We start from the raw sequence: 18,901 nt of genomic DNA on the forward strand, positions 1-18,901 counted from the left end.
GTTTATGCCTTCCTGTCAGAAGTCTAATCTTTTATATAAATAAAGTGCCAAGTTAGTAAGGGATTTGAAGCAATAATCATCTTCACTTTGTAATCATACAAATCATGCTGTCTTTGAAAACAAACTAAGGCAGGAATGATGCAAAGGTCTGTGTGTTTTGGGTGGAAAGAAAGTACTTCTCCTGAACTACAATAACAATGTGGGGGTGAGAAGAAAAGGCTAAAACAAAGGCCGGCAGAAGTGCAGGCAAACAAACCCATGGTATTAAAAAATACTCCTAAGACAATCAGGGAGATTTGCAAACTGGGATTCCATGATGCTAAGGTATTATCATTAATTGTTTTAGATGTGATAATGGGATTGTGATTACATAAAAGCAAGACAGACAAGAGCCCGTTATCTTAAAATATATATAATGATATACATCTTATATTCAGCAATATATACTGAGATCTTTATAGAAGAAATTATATGATTGAGAGAAAGCAAGAGAAATAGAAGCAAAGATCTCTGTGCTGATAGTGGGGATGCCACGAACCCCGCAGTGGCCACCCTACTTTATGCAGACTGGGAGGCATTGATGGACAAAACCTGGAAGAGCTCAAGGTCACCAAAAGGCCTATCCCAGTAAAAATTCTTATAGAGCACAGCTCTGATGTGGCTGTGCTGCCACCCACTTCCATCCACATGCAACCTCTTGTGCTGATCTGCAGACAACCATGCTCCAAATCCCCCTTAGCCCGCGTGGCCTGCAGAGAAGAATGAGGTCACATTATAAGTTTTTTCCAGGAGAAAACTGCCTAAGGGGGCAGCAATTCCTGCATCCTCCTGACCCCAACATGGGCAAAAACAGTCAGTCTTACTACTGGTCACCAACATGTACCAAAGACTGAACGTAGATACACGAGAAAGAAGTCAAATAGAAGCATTTAGAATACAGTAAAAATTCATGCAAATAAAAACTCATAAGATTTCCACAATAAAGAAACTCAAAAAATAGTCAACTTTTGATTACGCCACTAAGGAAAACAAGAAAAGTAGAGTTAATTCAAACATCATTTTTGACCAGTCCTGGAATATTTCATTTTTGCTTTAATTTTTCACTGGAGTATGGGTGTTTAGGGATTGCTCAGCAAGCACCATGCACACAATAATCTCCTCTGGCAGATTCCACAGGCATTGCTTTGAATCCCTTCTGGTTTGGGCTTTGTTTTTTCCTTCTTATATTTGTCTGATTTTGAAGGGCACTCCAAGGGACTACCCCCAAAACAATTATCCAGATGATTCTTGACAAAAACTAGACCCCCGAAGCTATTCCAATCAAGATTCAAAGCAAAGGCCTGGTCCAGACCTGCTCAGGCACCAGAACCCTGGTGAGAAGGTAGAGATCAAATCAGAGGCACCCCCACCTCAGTGGGCCCCACCAAACACATCAGAAACTAACTCTGTGACTTATCACAAGAAACTCACAGGGCCATCCCCTAGGGCCAGCTCCTGATTAATCAAAGCCATAACCTGACCCCGTGTGGGTAGAATGCAGGCCACCCCTTCACCTCAGAAAGGTTGCCAATTATTCCATAAAATGGGTGTTCCACAAAGAAACTCTTTCTCTCTTTCTCATTGCACAGTTTGGAATTTTCTTTCCTCTTCTCACAGTAACTGTTCAGCTATTCAAATTCAGCTTTCAGTTTCTTACTTTCCTTCTCCTCAAGATGATATAAGCTGTTTTGGGAATACATGTGAAAAAATGAAACACAGTACAGTGCTAAAAGCCATCATTTGATTATCATTCTGCTTCACCAGAAATGTATTAATTCCAGAAATGGACACATTTTTCAATCCAGAGAATGAAGCCGTTAAGTAAGTGCATGTGGGAAAGAAGCGGGTGCAGCTCAGGCGCTCCCACTAGGCAGGGGCAGGAACAACAAGGCCACGACCAAGGTTTTAAATTTGTCCTTCTCTGTCTAGGGGAGGAAGATAACATTTCTAAGCCACCTTATTTTAAAAATATTCTGTTAATTGTCAGCTAGCTATCTGCTGAATTATTTGGTTTTTATGAAACTTTAGGAATGTCACCTGCAAAGGACACAGATTTGCCACATCAATAAAATAAACTATTCATCTACCTCCTCACTCTGCTGCTTTGTATGCACTAGATTGTAAAGGTTTAATCGAAAAGCACTTGTGGACTTCTGGGCAAGAGGGCATCATGAACACACACATCTAAACCTGTTTCCATTACTCCCATTAAAATGACCAACAGAATATAAAGAAGGTGGGAGGCTATGGGCTCAAGGGTACTATACCAATACTGGAAACAAGAGAGGCTAGCATTGACATGCCAAAAATGCCAAGGAATTTTGGCAGATGGGACTAAGGAAAAGTATCATAAGCCAAATAGCATCTCCTCCTCTTAAGAATAGGCTGGGTGCTTGAGAAGCGGGCTCTGGCACCCCTACTCGAGAGGGGACAGTGGCTCTGGGGTAGATGGACAGTCCATAAACCTGGTGTGGTGACTCAGCAGCACTTCAAGCAGTCAGGGTCAGTGAGCATGTATGTGTGATGCCACAACTCATCCCTGGGCAGAGATCAGGCCAATGAGAAAGATGCGCTAGGAGCAGCAGATTCTCCAAACCCAGACAGAAATAAATAATACAGAAACTAATCATGCAGAGACTACAGCAGAGCTTCCACTCCACTCCTCTCAGGCTGGTGGAGCTCTAAATTGATATAGTAGTCCGCCTCACTCAGGAAATAGGGGAAAATCCACAGGTGTCTACCTGTGGATTCTGAAACAAGGAGAACAGAACATTTCAAACTTGAGGCATCTCCTTGTGTTCAGGAAGATTTCTTAACATATATGGTCTATGAAGATAAATAAGATAGCAAAATAAGAAGGAAAAAAAGTGTCTGGCCAAGAGGTTTTGAGAAAGAAAATGGGAACAGAAAGAGATAAAGAAAAATAATAATAAATCTAAAAATACAACAGTAAAATTAACATCTGATTAGAAACCATGCAAAATGATGCTGATTTTAGACAAATGGATTCAGTGGTGTAGAAAGCAAACATGAGACGTTATTTTAGACGGTAGAGAAGAACAAGGAGACTAAAATCATGAGAGAGATGGTGATAACAATGCAAGTCGGTGAGCTAAGTGCACACAGTTTTCTTGAGAAAGAGAGCCTGTGAAAGACCCACAACTGTGGATCAAAACTGGTCACCTAGCACCAGGCAAAATTAAAGCAAAAGGATTGACACCAAGATACATTCTGATGAAAAATTTTAAATGGCAAGGGCAGAGAAAGAGAATCCAACAAGCATCAAAACGGGAGTAGAAAGATCATCATTATATTTACAAAGGGACAATTCTGGCTGGCCTCAGACTTCATCAGAAAGCAATGGATTAGTTGGTGGTGGTTACATAAATCTATATATGCGGTTATACTACAAAGAACTACCATTACTACTACTATTATCGCAGACAGTCCCAGACTTACAATATTCCACTTACGATTTTTCAACTTTCTGATGCTGTGAAAGTGATACACATTGAGTATTACATGAGATATTCAACACTTTACTATCAAATAAGCCTTCTATTAGATGATTTTGCCCAATTGTAAGCTAATGCAGGTGTTCTGAACACATTAAGGTAGGCTAGGATAAGCTAGTGTTTAGTATGTTAGGTATACTAAAATCACTTTCAACTTACAATGGCTTTATTGGGACATAACCCCATTGTAAGTTGGGAGTATATAGACTACTATGACACACAAACACAAATGACTGCATCGAAAAACTGGTAAAATCTGACTAAGATCTGCACTTCAGTTAATTAGTATTGTACCAGTGTCCATTTCCCGGTTCTGATATTTATTATCGTTATATAAAATGTTATCATTGGGAAAAGCTGGGTAAAGGGTACACAGGATGTCTTTGTACTATCCTGGCAACTTCCTATGATCCTATATATATATATATATATAAAGACAAGAGATCAAAGTCTACTACAGAGATCTGAAAGAAAAAAGATAATGAATGAAGAATTCTATACTCCAGTAAGTCAGTAAGTTGTTGTTCATAGGTGAAAGCAGCAGTCACTCATTCTTAGTTATGAAAATAATGTGTGATGTCAGAGAATCCAAAACAAGAGTTTAAAGAAATTTCTTTTTTTTTGAGACAGAGTCTCACTCTGTTGCCTGAGCTAGAGTGCCATGGCGTCAGGCTAGCTCACAGCAACCTCAAACTCCTGGGCTCAAGCAATCCTCCTGCCTCAGCCTCCAGAGTAGTTGGGACTACAGGCATGCGCCACCATGCCCGGCTAATATTTTCTATATATTTTTAGTTGTCCGGCTAATTTCTTTCTAATTTTAGTAGTCTCTACTAGTTGTCCAGCTAATTTCTTTCTATTTTTAGTAGAGACGGGGTCTCGTTCTTGCTCAGGCTGGTTTTGAACTCCTGACCTTGAGCAATCCTCCCGCATCCCAGAGTAATAGGATTACAGGCGTGAGCCACCACACCCGGCTAAATAAAATTTTAAAAACTTTCACAAATCAAAAATTTAAAAACAGTTGTGCTCTAAAAGGTCTACTGATAAGCACTGATATTAAAGAGCATTAAATTTAAATAATTGTTATGAATATAATAAAACTGAAAACAAATATCAAATGTAATATTTAAGAAATTATAACAGAAACAGTGCAATAGAATAGTAAATTAGGCCTAAAGTCTATACCAAAAAAACAAAATCCCCCAAATCAACCAACAAATATAACCTGAAAATAGGTTTAGAAAGCAGGAAGTATAACTGCCTGCTACTTTTCTTATCTTACATGGGGATGAAGAAAATATATTGTCTCATTTTATATTGATACTAAACATGTGGTTTCAAAAAAAAAATAAAAAACCTCTTAAAGCTATCTTAAACCTCACTTCTACTTACAGTATTTTCAATTTATGACAGGTCTATCAAGACCCCATCGGAAGTCAAGGAGCATCTGCACTAAGATTTCTGTCCCATGTGTGGGGGAGGAGGAGCACAGCTGTCATAAATTAGCCAGTGGATTAGCTCCGCCCTGCCACTTGGGTGACCAGCAATAAAATGATGTCAATAAAAGTCCCTGCCTGTTAGCACTTTCTAGGGATCCAAAGAGATAATAATGTAGTCCTACCAAGGCTCAGTAACCATCAGACACTGGTAGCACAAGTAGTGATATTTATCTACATCATTGCACTATAGGTTCAAACTCCGTTATCCGAAATGCTGGCAGCCAAATGTGCTTCAGAATTAAGACTTTTTAGGATATTAAAAGGAAATAACCTAAGTAGCTCTGGGATAGTACCTGGTAATTTTAACTATTCTTATAGTAAAATATATGAATATTCACTTTAAGTGAGATAAACATCAGTTCAGATTAGGTTTTGCAGTTAAATAAGTTAGGACAAAACTTTCAGTTTTCAGAGCTTTCTGGACTTCAGATTTGCATAACAGGGACTGAGAATCTGTATTTATAATAGACAAACATTAGAATGTATCTAACTGTATAATAATAAGGGATAAGTATATACTTTTTATGACATATTCATAAAACAGAAAACGGATCAGCTATAAAAAGTCCCTTTTCAAACAGTTAATGAAATGTGAAAATGTTCATGAATGTGATGTTAAAAAACATAAAAATATATGCATAATGAATTAAATTCTGTAAAAGTAAATTATGTAGATATTTATAATTCCAGAAAAAAGACTGCAAGGAACCACACCAGAATGTTAAATTAGCCACATTATGTTCTTCTTTATACTTTTCTGTATTTTCTAATCTTCAAAGATGATCAGGAAAACAATCTAACAATTTTTAAGTCATTTATAGTTGATGTTCCTGTGCCAGACTAGGCTAGGTATCATTCTAGAGGGTTAATAAGCCCATCTTTGCCCTCAAGGAACCTACACTCTCATTCCTGGAGGGCTGGGCAATCCTCACTTCTCTCTGCATTGGGCTGTATTTCACTCTCTCTCAGAGGGTCCTTCCTGGCACCTCAGGACAACCTGACTCTGGCACCGGGACTTTTTTACACCCCCACCAAATGAAAATGATAAAAATGGCATCAGTGGTGCCATACAACTTGATTCAGCCCATGCCCTTTACCTAAAGAAGTTACAAAAAAATTCAAGGCCTGTTCAAGTGAGTATGACTTTCCCTCTCTTTCACTATACTCATCAAATTGCAATCCTTTGAGAAATTATTGGGGGAGAGGGAGGAGATCTCATTCAGGTTTGTTCCAATGCATCCCATGAGTAAAAAGATGTAAACTTGGCAGGCCCAGCAATGAAAAGAACCCCAATCATTTCATGGAGTAAATGGGATGTTAAGAGAGATCATGGCAATGGAAGGGACCCTTCGTGGAGGGGACAAGCAGCAGTCCATCTTACCAACAAAACACCCCTGTCTCAGGGGTAGGCCTTTAGCCAGAGCTTTGAAGGGTTCAGTTCATATACAGCATGAGTGTTCTTAACTCCCAGGTGGCCTTCTGTGAACCCCTCCCTGGTCTGGAATTCTCCACTGGTTTAATATACTGTTTGAAAGCATCTTACACCAAAAAGTTACATTTTACAGAATCATTAGGGGACGTCATAACGCCTTAATTCTCAACTTGGAACAAAAGGTAAATAAATGGTCAATCAGTACCTAATCACCCAAAAGACAAGATGGGTTGTTATTTAATGACTTTATTTGGAGTTTATAGATTCCAACAGTCTATTGCTGAGAGCGAGAGAAATCTTTGTGCAAAGCTTTTGTCACACATAAATCATAGTCAACTATGAAGTTAAATAAGAAGTTAACATTTTTAGCTTCCCACAAAAAATGACTTGTTTGCAGGCAAATTGTCTACTCAGGATACTTTTTTTATTTGAAGAGTGCTAATCCTTCCCTCCTGCTTCCTGCCTCCCTCTCTTCCTTTCTCCCAACCCAAAGAGGAGGAACAGGACGATGTAGTCGAGAACTTCCTTAAAATAATGACTTTCCAGGAAAAACGGTTGACTCACCCTATCCCAGCTGAAACAAAGTCCTAGTCGATCAAGCTGTTTCCTCATATGTTCAATATTACTGAGAAACAAAGGAAATAAAGTTAGGTTTTTAGAGCAGGGTTAAAGCCATAAACAAACTACACTTTGAGAATATAATGGGAAACTAAAAAAGCATAGATTATTCAAAGGGGCTTTAAGTGCTACTATGCCCTGGCAGAAAAATTAACCACTAATAATCAGTGAAAATACTAACATTATTAGAAGACTCTCCTTATTTGGACACATACAGAATCCACTAGAAACCACAATGGGCCAGGTGCAGTGGCTCATGCCTATAATCTTAGCACTTTGCGAGGCAGAGGCAGAAGGATCACTTGAGGCCAGGAGTTTGACACCAGTCTGAGCAGCACAGTGAGACCCCATCTCTACAAAAAGTTAAAAATTAGCCAGGCATGGTGGCACACATCTGTAGTCCCAGCTACTTGGGAGGCTGAGGGGCAAGAAGATCACTTGAGCTCAGAAGTTGGAGGCTGTAGTGAGCTATGATGATGTCACTGCACTCCAGCCTGGGCAACAGAGAGACACCCAGTCTCAAAAAAAAAAAAAAAAAAAAAAAAAAAAAAATGACACCACAATGCTCTTTGGCCCTGAGGACTGCCCCTTCCCCTGGCCATTCAGATAGGTAACCCCTTTGATAGCTGCACTCCTGGCTCATACATATGTCTGTATTCTGCAAATTTAAGGCAAGTATTTACAAGTTAAAAAGTGGTTAGAAACAAAAATCTTGATATATAAACAGTGGGAATCAAAAAGAACCATGCAGTGCCTTGTTAATCAAAACCTAAAACTATCCAACAATTGGGAAACAGGGAGAGAAGAGAGTTAATCAAATTATAATATAATATAGAATAAGGAAATAAATCACTTTTTCTTTTCTTTTTTAAAGAAAAAGGAGTAATTCATTTCTACTGCATCCTTTCAGTCCAACAGACAAAAAATATAAAAAATCACGACCGGGCGTGGTGGCTCACGCCTATAATCCTAGCACTCTGGGAAGCCGAGGCAGGTGGATTGCTCAAGGTCAGGAGTTTGAAACCAGCCTGAGCAAGAGCAAGACCCTGCCTATATTAGAAATAGAAAGAAATTAATTGGCCAACTAAAAATATATAGAAAAAATTAGCCGGCCATGGTGGTACGTGCTTGTAGTCCCAGCTACTTGGGAGGCTGAGGCAGAAAGATTGCTTGAGCCCAGGAGTTTGAGGTTGCTGTGAGCTAGGTTGACGCCACGGCACTCTAGCCAGGGCAACAGAGTGAGACTCTGTCTCAAAACAAACAACAAAAAAAAAACAACATGAAAAAGTCCTCTATGTGATGATCTCTGATTAGCTAATAATGGCCTATTTAATTCCAGGCCCCATGCTAAGCACTTTCCAGAAAAGTGCTAAATCTTTATCTGATCATGTGAGGTAGGAACTATGACTATCCCTCTTTTACAGATAAGCAAACTGAGGCACAGAGAAATTAAGTAACTTGCTCAAGGTGATCAGCTAGCAAGAAGGGAAGGCAGAATTTGCTCCTGGGTGGCCTAACTCAGGGGCCATCTTCTTAACCAATTTGCTGTAGTGGAAAGGCTGGTAACTTTTTCTGTAAAGGGCCAGATGGTGAATGTTTTCAGTTTCATGAGCCATACAGTCTGTATTGCAACTACTTAACTCTGCCATTGTTTCACAAAAGCAGCCATGAATGATACAGAAACAAATGAATGTGACTGTGTTCCAATAAAACTTTATTTACAGAAACAGGCAGCGCCAGATTTAGCCTACAGGCCATAGTTTGTCAATCCCTGGTCTAGCTTATACCCGACTGATGCCATGTTTGATCCATTTTATTTGAATCATCATTTCCTTGTTTTTGTCATCATTCCCATTAATTTAAAATTAATCATAACTGCAAAAGTAGAAACTAAGGATTAGGAAGAAAAAAGAGAGGAGTGTGCAGTAGTAGAAGTCTTTGCAATGCAGCCTTAGGTAAGATAAAGCAAAGGGAGGGGAGAGACACTGGGACAGGCCCTGGAACTCCCTTCTACCATGTCTGAGGGGTGGGCTAGGGAAAGGTCCCAGGTCTTTGTGAAAGGGGCCCAAGAGATTCTGGTGAGCTCTTGGTGTGAGGCCCGCAGGACTTTATCAGGGGGGAGAGGCATGGCCACTACTGGCCCCTGTGTGCCTGGAAGCCTGAGGCATGGGTGGATTAGAAGTGTTCCCTCTTGGAGAAAGCCACACCCAGTATAAGTGGCCATATAGTACCACAGTGAATGTATAAGTTCCTTTGGCTTCTGAAAGGCGAAGGCAAAAAATTAACAGAATTTTCAGAAAAACTTATAACATAGTATTTGGATACAGGTCAAACTATAGTCAAGAAGACAAGAAGCATTACAGAAATTTAACAAATGTGACCCTTTTCTTCTCCTTTTTCATCCCAATATCTAAATATTCAAAGAAAGAATAACTTTGTAAATAACAAAGCATCAAAATGAACATATGAATGAATACCCCAAATCCTCTTTGATATTTTTAAATAATACAGTGTGTTAAAAGATAAACACCAACATATACAATCCTATTTCTCTCCTGCCAGGCTGTAGTGTTTTGTTTGCTTTGCTTTCTATTTCTCATGCACAGGTCAAAAAACGTTTTTAAAGGTTTTGGTACACAGTGTTTGAATAAACCTATAAAAACATACCTTTGCGTCCAACTTTCTGGATGTAGATTCCTCTCGATCGCTGCATTTTCGGCAGGCAGTCCGAAAGCATCCCATCCCATGGGGTTGATGACCTAGCATCCAGAAGAGAAGCATCAGCCACGGCAAATCACTAAAAACTGTTTCAGTATTCTGCTCTGGGTCATAATCATCGCTCTCTCCCACTAACACGTCTGATCCCTTGCTGGATGATTGCAAACTATGGCATGTGAAAGCCAGCTGGCTACCTACGGCACAGTGTAGAAGAGCATTTAGAAGGTTATACACGGAAGTGCCAACAACAATTATCTCTGAAGAGGTGCTTTCATGAATACTTTTTATTTATTTGCTTTTTCTTGACTCTGTTGTCTCTGATGAGCCTAAACTGTTTTTCTGAAATTGTAAAAAGTTACTTTAAATGTTAAAAATATGCATATATAAAACTTATAGGCTTTTAAAATGCTCACCTCATGTCAGTATCTTCCAATTAAGAAGCTGTGCTTTCCAATATGGTAGCCACTAGCCTCATGTGGCTATATACATTTAAGCTTAATTAAAATTAAATAAAATGGAAAATGCAGTTTCTCAGTCTCACTAGCCTCCTTTCAAGTGTGTAGTAGCTACACGTGTCTGGTGGTTACTGAACCCAACCGTGTATACGCAGGACATTCCCGTCACTGTAGCAGTCCTTCTGGGCAGTGCCACACAGGCCATGCACCATGACTGATGACCACGCAGGTGGCTCTCAACATTTCCCAGCTCCACGCTGACTAGGGAGGTCCATCCCAACCCTCCTCAGTGGCCCAGGCCAGCTCCTTTCCCATCACCTGCCTGAATCCAGCCCATATTCCTATCTTGGTGGACAGCACTCAGCACCCTGCTCAAGTTTACCCCAAACCCCAGAGCTCTGCTCCTCCTCCCTCTTCTTCTCCCTCTGTCTCTCCGCTAACTAAGCCAACATGCTCTTCAGTAAGGCCCCTTCCCCATTTCTTCCTGAAGCCCATCCCTTCCTTCCTATCAGTAAGGAAGGAAATACCTGACCCCTACTCAAACAGTCAGATATATGGAAACTAACTTTCCATAACATTTCCATGTTTCCATAGAAACATACACAAGAACACAGTGGAAAATAAGCCTGCAAAGGTGTTCCATAGAATAACTTTTAAAACTGGATAAAAATAAATCTTTTGACCAAGCCCTACATAGCATTTACCCTCTATTTGAAAATCAACTGCAAACTGCTAGCTATGCTTTTAGTATAAGAAATGTTCCCCATGTAGTTTCCTTATCTTTCCTCAGTTTCATCATCTGTAAAATGGGGATAACAGTGGCTCATCAGATCACTGTGAGGATTAAATGAGCTAATATGAGAAAAGTGCTGAGAACAGTGCCTGCCATGTAGTAAAGTGCTGTATATAGTGTTGGCCATTATTTGTATTATTATTATTATTTCTAAAGAGTACTGCTTTCTAATCACTTCCTATAAGGTATTTCCATTCTTCAAAGAACAGGGGGGTCATAGGATCTTAGAGCTCCAAGAGGGTTTTGAGACATATCCTTCGCCTCCACCTCCCTGTTTGAGAGTTCCAGCAGCTGTGGCCCAGCAAGAGTGAGCACCTAGAAGCGATTGCCTTAAGCAAGGACAGGCCAGCGGGGTATTCTTTTCTTCAAAGGACGACCAGTTATAGCTGAGCTAGCAGCTTCCATAGCAAGTTCTCTTACCCTAACTCACACGCCACAAATAGGAAAAAACAGCTTCGAACGTGTACTGTGGCAACTCTGCCCTGTCAGGAAAGACACCCTCTTTACAAACTCGGTCCCCTACCATTCTCTGAAACTGACTCCAGCCACAAAGCCACACCTTCTTTCTGAGGCTTGCTTGTGGGGGAGGCCTACCCAAGGAAGCTCTGAAATTTCTAGAAAACAGCCCACTCCAGTTGAGCCTCTTCCTATCAAGTTCCTAGTTTGTCAACTGCCTTGACACGGGCTTTTGTTTTGCTTTGCTTTTTAATCACGCAGAGAACCTGAGTTCATGTTCACCTACATTTCCCCGGGAGAACAGAGAACACTCAGAGGCGGTTGCTGGTGCCATCTTACCACTCACACATATCAGAAAGGGACATTTTCGACTAAAGAAATAGGTCTCATTTTCTTTATAAATAACTTTTTTCTGATTATAGAAGTAATGCATATTCACTCTAGATGTGGCTACCATACAACCACACAGAACCAGTTACATGTGGTAAATTTGCATTCAATCTTTTTTTTTTTTTTTTTTTTACTTTTTTTAGAGACAGTGAGTAGCGTGATTATAGCTAACTGCAGCTTCGAACCCCTGGGTTCAAGCAATCCGCCTACCTCAGTTTACCAAGTAGCTAGGACTATAAGCGAGCACCACGACACCCAGCTAATTTTTAAAAAAATTTGTAGAGAAAAAATTTGCCCAGGCTGGCCTTGAACTCCTGGCCTCCAGTGATCCTACCACCTTAGCTTCATAAAGTTCTGAGATTACAGGTGATCCACTGTGCCCAGACTGTATCCAATTTTTAAAAATTGAGTTCATATTATCTACACATGTATTTTTATCCTCCCCCCCCTTTTTTTTTTTTGAGACAGAGTCTCACTCTGTTGCCCTGGCTAGAGTGCCGTGGCATCAGCTTAGCTCATAGCAACTTCAAACTCCTGGGCTCAAGCAATCCTTCTGTCTCAGCCTCCCAGGTAGCTGGGACTACAGGCATGCGCCACCATGCCCGGCTAATTTTTTCTATATATTTTTAGTTGTCCAACTAATTTCTTTCTATTTTTAGTAGATACGGTCTTGCTCTTGCTCAGGCTGGTTTCAAACTCCTGACCTTGAGCGATCCTCCTGCCTTGGCCTCACAGAGAGCTAGGATTACAGGCGTGAGCCACCATGACCAGCCTTATCTCCTGTTTTTTTCACTGTACATTGTATCAATGCAACCTGTTAGTGACTGCTTTCAATAGCTTGCAGTATTTAACTATTTTCCCAAAAGTTGTTTCCATTTTCACTATAAAAAATAAGCCATCATGGACATTCTGGGATATAAATTTTTTTTTTTTTTTTTTTTTTTTTAGTACCTAGTATGCAGCTATGGGATATAAATTTTTGTTTACACATCTCATATTTCCTTTAGAAAAATTTATAGAAATAGGACTATAGGGTAAAAGGGTATGAAAAATTTAAAGACTTTTGACATATGCAACCAAATGGTATCCCTAGAAAGGTTCTAGCAAATCACACTTCCACCTGCATATGAGCACCCAGAGTTTCCTTGCATCTTTATGTTCAGCCAAGAACTCTAAGTACATACTATTATCACTCACTGGCCAATAGTCATCTCTGCCTTAAGTCCTATAAGCACCCATACTTGAAAGTGTCCCCAAACTGGACTCATCTTACAATCCCAGTCATCAGATCTGTTCTCTCCCAAGTCCTTGTCTTAGCAATAGCAGTAAGAGAACAGGCATACCCCTTCCAGTGGCTGGAACAACTTGCTTTGAAGTCATACTTCCATTATATACTTAAAAATTGGGTTTTATTAGTCTGATGGAATAATTCCATATAAAGAACTAAGACCATCTATCTAAAATCAGAGCCGCTCTACCTCCTTTGGCGAGTGAATAGGAAACACTAACAAAGGCTTGCTCTTCAGGAGCCTGCATGGTTTGAGGGCAAAGATCCTACACCCAGACCTGCCATTTACCATCCGTGGGACCTGAGGCACATTATTTATTTTAAGTCTCAACTGGAAATCTTGACTGCAAGATGCTGCCTTGAATTGCTGAGGATGCTATGCCATGATGTCTGCGGTGCATCTAGCACGGCGTCCAGCACAGTCCAGACACCCAAATAGTAAGTGGCAGCATTCACTGCTGCACAGCTGCTGTCCTCTGTTTTCTTGATCTTCACCATCTCATGACATGGCCCATCACTGTTCCCCTTGCCAGGATTTCAGCCTCTGTCTCTTTGGCTACATTTTTTTTAAAAATTTCAGTAGGGGGTATAAATGGTTTTTTGTTACGCAGATGAATTGTATGGTGGTGAAGTCTGGGCTTTTAGTGGACCTGTCACCTGAATAGGGTACACTGGGCCCAATAGGCAATTTTTCATCCCTCACCCCTCTCACACTCTCCCCTTTCCTAATCTCCAACGTCCATTGTGACACTCTGTGTGACCATGCACATCCATGGCTTAGCTCCCACTTATAAGTGAGAACAAGTGGCATTTGTTTTTCCATTACTGAGTTACTTCACTTAGGATAAAGGTTTGGCCACATTTAATATAGTTGCTATGCGACAACAAATAGAGAGATACCTTAACCTCACACATATCCTCACACATCCATGTACTTTCCTAAGGTGGGTCACTTATGACAAGCCAATGCAGAAGGCTGGTGCCAGGTACTGGAAGTTCTTACCCTACTGAACAGACCACGCAGGTTCAAGTACCAGTCAAGTACTTGGCCCTCTGTTCAGTAAAAGGAGCCCAGCAGTTCTTCTTTCCCATAATTAAAGGTCCACATCAGATGCTTTGATTAAAATCAGCCCAGCTGTTCTAGCCACAGCTGGTTGGACCAGGGACAGTCCATCAGCAGAAGGCAGCCATCTATGCCTGGCGCAGGAAGAGGCTTGCCCCTAACTGCCCAGGCAAGGACTCTGCCTAACAGTAGATTTTGCCATATTGACGGTGGTGGTAGATCTGACCCACTCACATGTGCTTTCTGGAAGGGATATACACTTAGTGAACAAACAGTACTGTGGATCTCTCGAGCTTTTTGTTGCTCCAGGTGAGGCTGGTTTGCTACATCCTGTGCAGTATTTCCCAGTCTTGGGAATCTGGGAAGTGTGGAAAACTCTGGATTTTAAGGCTTAGAAATGATGACTCCCAAGCTACTACCTTTGATTCCCAAATCCCCATGCCTCCTCAGGTCAGTTTGAATAGGCTCCTTTTCTTTTTTCTTTGTTTGATGTTTTTCAAATTACAAACACAATGCAAGCTTTATTTCACCAGTGAAATAACACCATAAAGGCAAAACTGATCGTCACTCCCTGCTACTACTCCTCAGTGATGTAACCAATAACACCAGCCTTCATTTCCTTCCACACCTATCTTCTCCTCACTCAAACACATACACACAAACATATGTACATATATATAGGAGCTTGCTTGTTTATTTTTTATGAAAATAGAACCTATTATACAAGTTATTTTAGGACCTGCTTTTTTTCATTTAACATTATATCATGGACATATATACAAAATATGTAAGTACGTGTGTGTGCATGCATGTCTTTTCTAAAAATTCTAACATTCCCTGAGTATATCTATTCTATCCAGTTTAGGAACCTGACTAGATATATCCCAATCCAGTTGAGACCTGAGGTCTCTTTTCCTCTTGCTAAATGTGGCAGACCCAAAGTGTTTCATCCTCCCCAACAGCATTTTCCCCTTCTAGGAAACTGTTCCTCCTTCAACTTCATATAGTCCTGGTGAGGACCGCCAATCTTAAAAACCCATCACCCTGGCTCCAGAGGGAGGCATGTGCCTGAATCCTTATCCAGACAGCTCGAGTCTTGTCTGGAGTTGGGCAGGGTGCTGGGGGGTATGGGACTCTCTCTTGTCTTTGGGCAGGAGCCATAAGGGCTTTGGGTGGCTCTGACCCCTGCCCTGTGGCAATGTCAGAGAAAATAAAGCTGGCATGTGGAGGGAAGCAGAAATAGGAAATGGGGAGAGACTGGGGGAAACCGATGCGTTCCAAGGACCTGGTCTCAATCCCCCGTGGGCCTGGCTCATGCGACATTTCCTTTGATTCTGTGAGTTTCAAGATCTATGAAATTTAGGATCTGTAAAAACAAACAAAGCCTCCCTTTTTGCTTAAGCTGGTCTGAGCTAGGTTTCAGCCCCTGATAACTAAAAATCCTGACTAAAACAAACACCCTTTAAGGATACAGCTTTCTCTTGAATATTGCTTGATCCACAGAAAACAAACATTCTCATGTATTCACTATTAAGCTTCACAATTTTCTCTTTTTCTTTTTAATTTTCAGGAGCCAAAAAGAAAAAAAAAATCCAGTGTAGGGTATATGTGCTGAACAACTAGAAAGTTCTATAATACTTCTATGGACAACACCTGAGTTCAGCTTCCAGCTGTATTTTAAATTCTCCTAGGGCTGCTTCTTTGGCAGAATAATGTAACTGTTGTGTAACTGTTCCACAAGAAAGGGGAAAACTTAATTACCACTTGGTTTCTTTGTCAGAACTGCCAAAGTGGCACTGATTCAGTGTTTCTGCCTATTAACATTCTGTTAGGTGCTGTCCATATTTTTAATAAAGTCAATACAGACACAGTCACAAAACACCCATCTGGATTTACATAATATACTTAATCCTTTCTATTTTTGTTTTCAGATGGAATCAACATGAAAAGATATTCTTTTTTTTTTTTTTGAGACAGAGTCTCACTTTGTTGTCCAGGCTAGAGTGAGTGCCGTGGCGTCAGCCTAGCTCACAGCAACCTCAAACTCCTGGGCTTGAGTGATCCTTCTGCCTCAGCCCCCCGAGTAGCTGGGACTACAGGCATGCGCCACCATGCCCGGCTAATTTTTTATATATATATCAGTTGGCCAATTAATTTCTTTCTATTTATAGTAGAGACGGGGTCTCGCTCTTGCTCAGGCTGGTTTTGAACTCCTGACCTTGAGCAATCCGCCCGCCTCGGCCTCCCAAGAGCTAGGATTACAGGCGTGAGCCACAGCGCCCGGCCCATGAAAAGATATTCTTAGTTCACATGTTACCTAAGCTGTCTATGAAAATAAAGTTAAGAAAATCTTAAAGTTTCTTAATATTTCATATTCTTACCAAAAATTGACAAAAAAACAAACGCCTGCCTGAGAAAGAATAACAGAATACGGACTGTGGGAAGGCATTCTGACATCTCGAAGTCAGAATACTTCTATCATGGGCCAGATCACTGGAATAAACGTCTCTGTGAGCCCATCAAACAGGAAAGGGTGCCATTGTTCCTATGCCCTGGGTTTCCCAGTGACCAAGCACAGAGCTCATTCTTGTGCTATAAGTTGATTCACTATAGTTAAGAGGGAAATGAAGTAAAGACCTAAAACAGGATTACAAAATACTAAAGATTGTCTCTTTCCCTCAGGCAGCAGATTCTATTTTTTGGTCAAGCTGTTATGTTCCATTTACCAGATGCTTCCAGCACCGTTTATGTCTTGGTCTCTTATGTATCGTTCACATCAAATACCTCCATGCTGGGTACAGGATGCACTTTCTTGCCCTTGATTTCTCTATGGCCAAGACCAGAAGAACTCTAAACTCTTGTTTGAGATTTTAAAATTCCAATTCCTCTTTTTTCTATTACCATAACTTGTTTTTTTTTTTTTTTTTTTGGAGACAGAGTGTCACTGTGTTGCCTAGGCTAGAGTGAATGCCATGGCATCAGCCTAGCTCACAGCAACCTCAAACTCCTGGGCTCAAACGATACTACTGCCTCAGCCTCCCGAGTAGCTGGGACTACAGGCATGTGCCACCATGCCCAGCTAATTTTTTCTATATATATCAGTTGTCCAATTAATTTCTTTCTATTTATAGTAGAGACGGGGTCTTGCTCTTGCTCAGGCTGGTTTCGAACTCCTGACTTCGAGCAATCCACCCGCCTTGGCCTCCCAGAGTGCTAGGATTACAGGCGTGAGCCACCGCATAACTTGTTTTTTAATTTTTCCATAGTTGAAAAAGTAACTGAACCTACAGCTCACAAGTGCTAACTAAGCAATTTATCCTAAAGAAAAAAAGTCAGCATCTGAATTTACATGCTAGGGCCCACCTGAGACCTCTCAATTGCCTAGACATTAACCTCTTCTTGGATATGAGTGCTTTCTGCAGCTTTGGAATACTTTTTCCAGGTATTTGATATTTTTTACATCTATTAAAATTATACTTTGAGATATATATCATATCAATTTGGAAAGACAGGAATGTGATATCACAGAGAGGGCAGAGACTACTCATGATAATTTTAAAATAATGAATGTAAAAATATTCAGAGACTGAACGAAGAAAAAGGTCTAGTACCTGGTATTTGGAAATCCATAAAATAAATTTTTAGAGTTCAAAAAACCATCATTTCTACCTGGTTCTTAGAACAAACATTCTATGTATTTAAAATGGAGTTAGAAGCCAAAGGGACAGTGAATCCACTCAGAAGTTTGGAAGGGCAGGACATCATTATGATCTCTAGACTGAAGAGACAAAGTGAGAAAGCAGAGTTAACAGAGCCCAAAGGCTGCCCTCAGCTGCAGAAGCTCAAACAAGCTGGTCTGCCCAGAAGGAACCAGATTAGTGGAGAAGATACCACCAGGGCAGAGAGACAGAAATTCCCAGGCTTCCCCCATCCTCCTGCCCTGCAATCTTACCCAGATTTCCTATTGTTCCAAATGAGCATGAGGCCGGCTTGGGAAGCAGGATCTGCAGGGGTCGGCTTCTCTACCATGCAAAGAAGCAGGGATGATCTGGTAGCAAACTGGCCAACGACCAGCACAGGAACATGAGTAGGACAGCATAACCTACCTCAGTGTGAGATCTCAAAGAGGAGTTAGGGCCAGCTAGTAAGATAGATGACCAGGAATTATTGATGAGGGTCGAACACAGGGAGCAGAGCCCTGGCTGGGAGCTAGGGCTTGGCCAGCCTCTGCTGTGGACAGTCACATAGCCATGGCACAGCCTGGCAAGGCCTCCTGCCCTCCTCTAGGTTGATCCCTGGTGTCTCAGGGTTGGCAGGGGGGATGGAAGGAAACAGACTAAGAGAGAGGGATTCAGGAGAGAACACAGTACCATGACAGCACACAGACAAGGCTCTGGATGGACATACCCTGGAAAATGCCAGGGGTTACTGCCTGGAGTGGCCTAGCAGGAAAGGGGTGGCCAAAGGAAACTCCAGTCTTACCTATGTTGTACTTCTTTTTCTTAAAAGGGGAACTATGGAGTTTTATGTACAATTTAAAAATACTTCATTTTTTAAGAAGGGACACTTGTGCCTCCAACACAAGTAAAGACCAAGTAGAGCCAGGCGTGGTGGCTCACGCCTGTTATCCTAGCACTC

At 41.0% G+C, this 18,901-nt stretch overlaps 1 protein-coding gene across 1 annotated transcript in view; it reads right to left on the reverse strand.

Annotated features, from left to right (window-relative positions):
* LARS2 (leucyl-tRNA synthetase 2, mitochondrial) overlaps window positions 1-18,901 on the reverse strand; it is a 157,199-nt gene that overhangs the window by 121,346 nt on the left and 16,952 nt on the right. The window contains exons 4-5 of the mRNA XM_012770326.3: window positions 9,768-9,859; window positions 7,047-7,107 (exon numbers count right to left, since the gene is read on the reverse strand). Of these exons, the coding sequence (XP_012625780.3) occupies window positions 7,047-7,107; window positions 9,768-9,859 (153 nt within the window). The remainder of the gene's footprint in view (window positions 1-7,046; window positions 7,108-9,767; window positions 9,860-18,901) is intronic.

This window comes from Microcebus murinus, chromosome 1 (genome assembly GCF_040939455.1).
Source record: "Microcebus murinus isolate Inina chromosome 1, M.murinus_Inina_mat1.0, whole genome shotgun sequence".
Taxonomy (NCBI): domain Eukaryota; kingdom Metazoa; phylum Chordata; class Mammalia; order Primates; family Cheirogaleidae; genus Microcebus; species Microcebus murinus.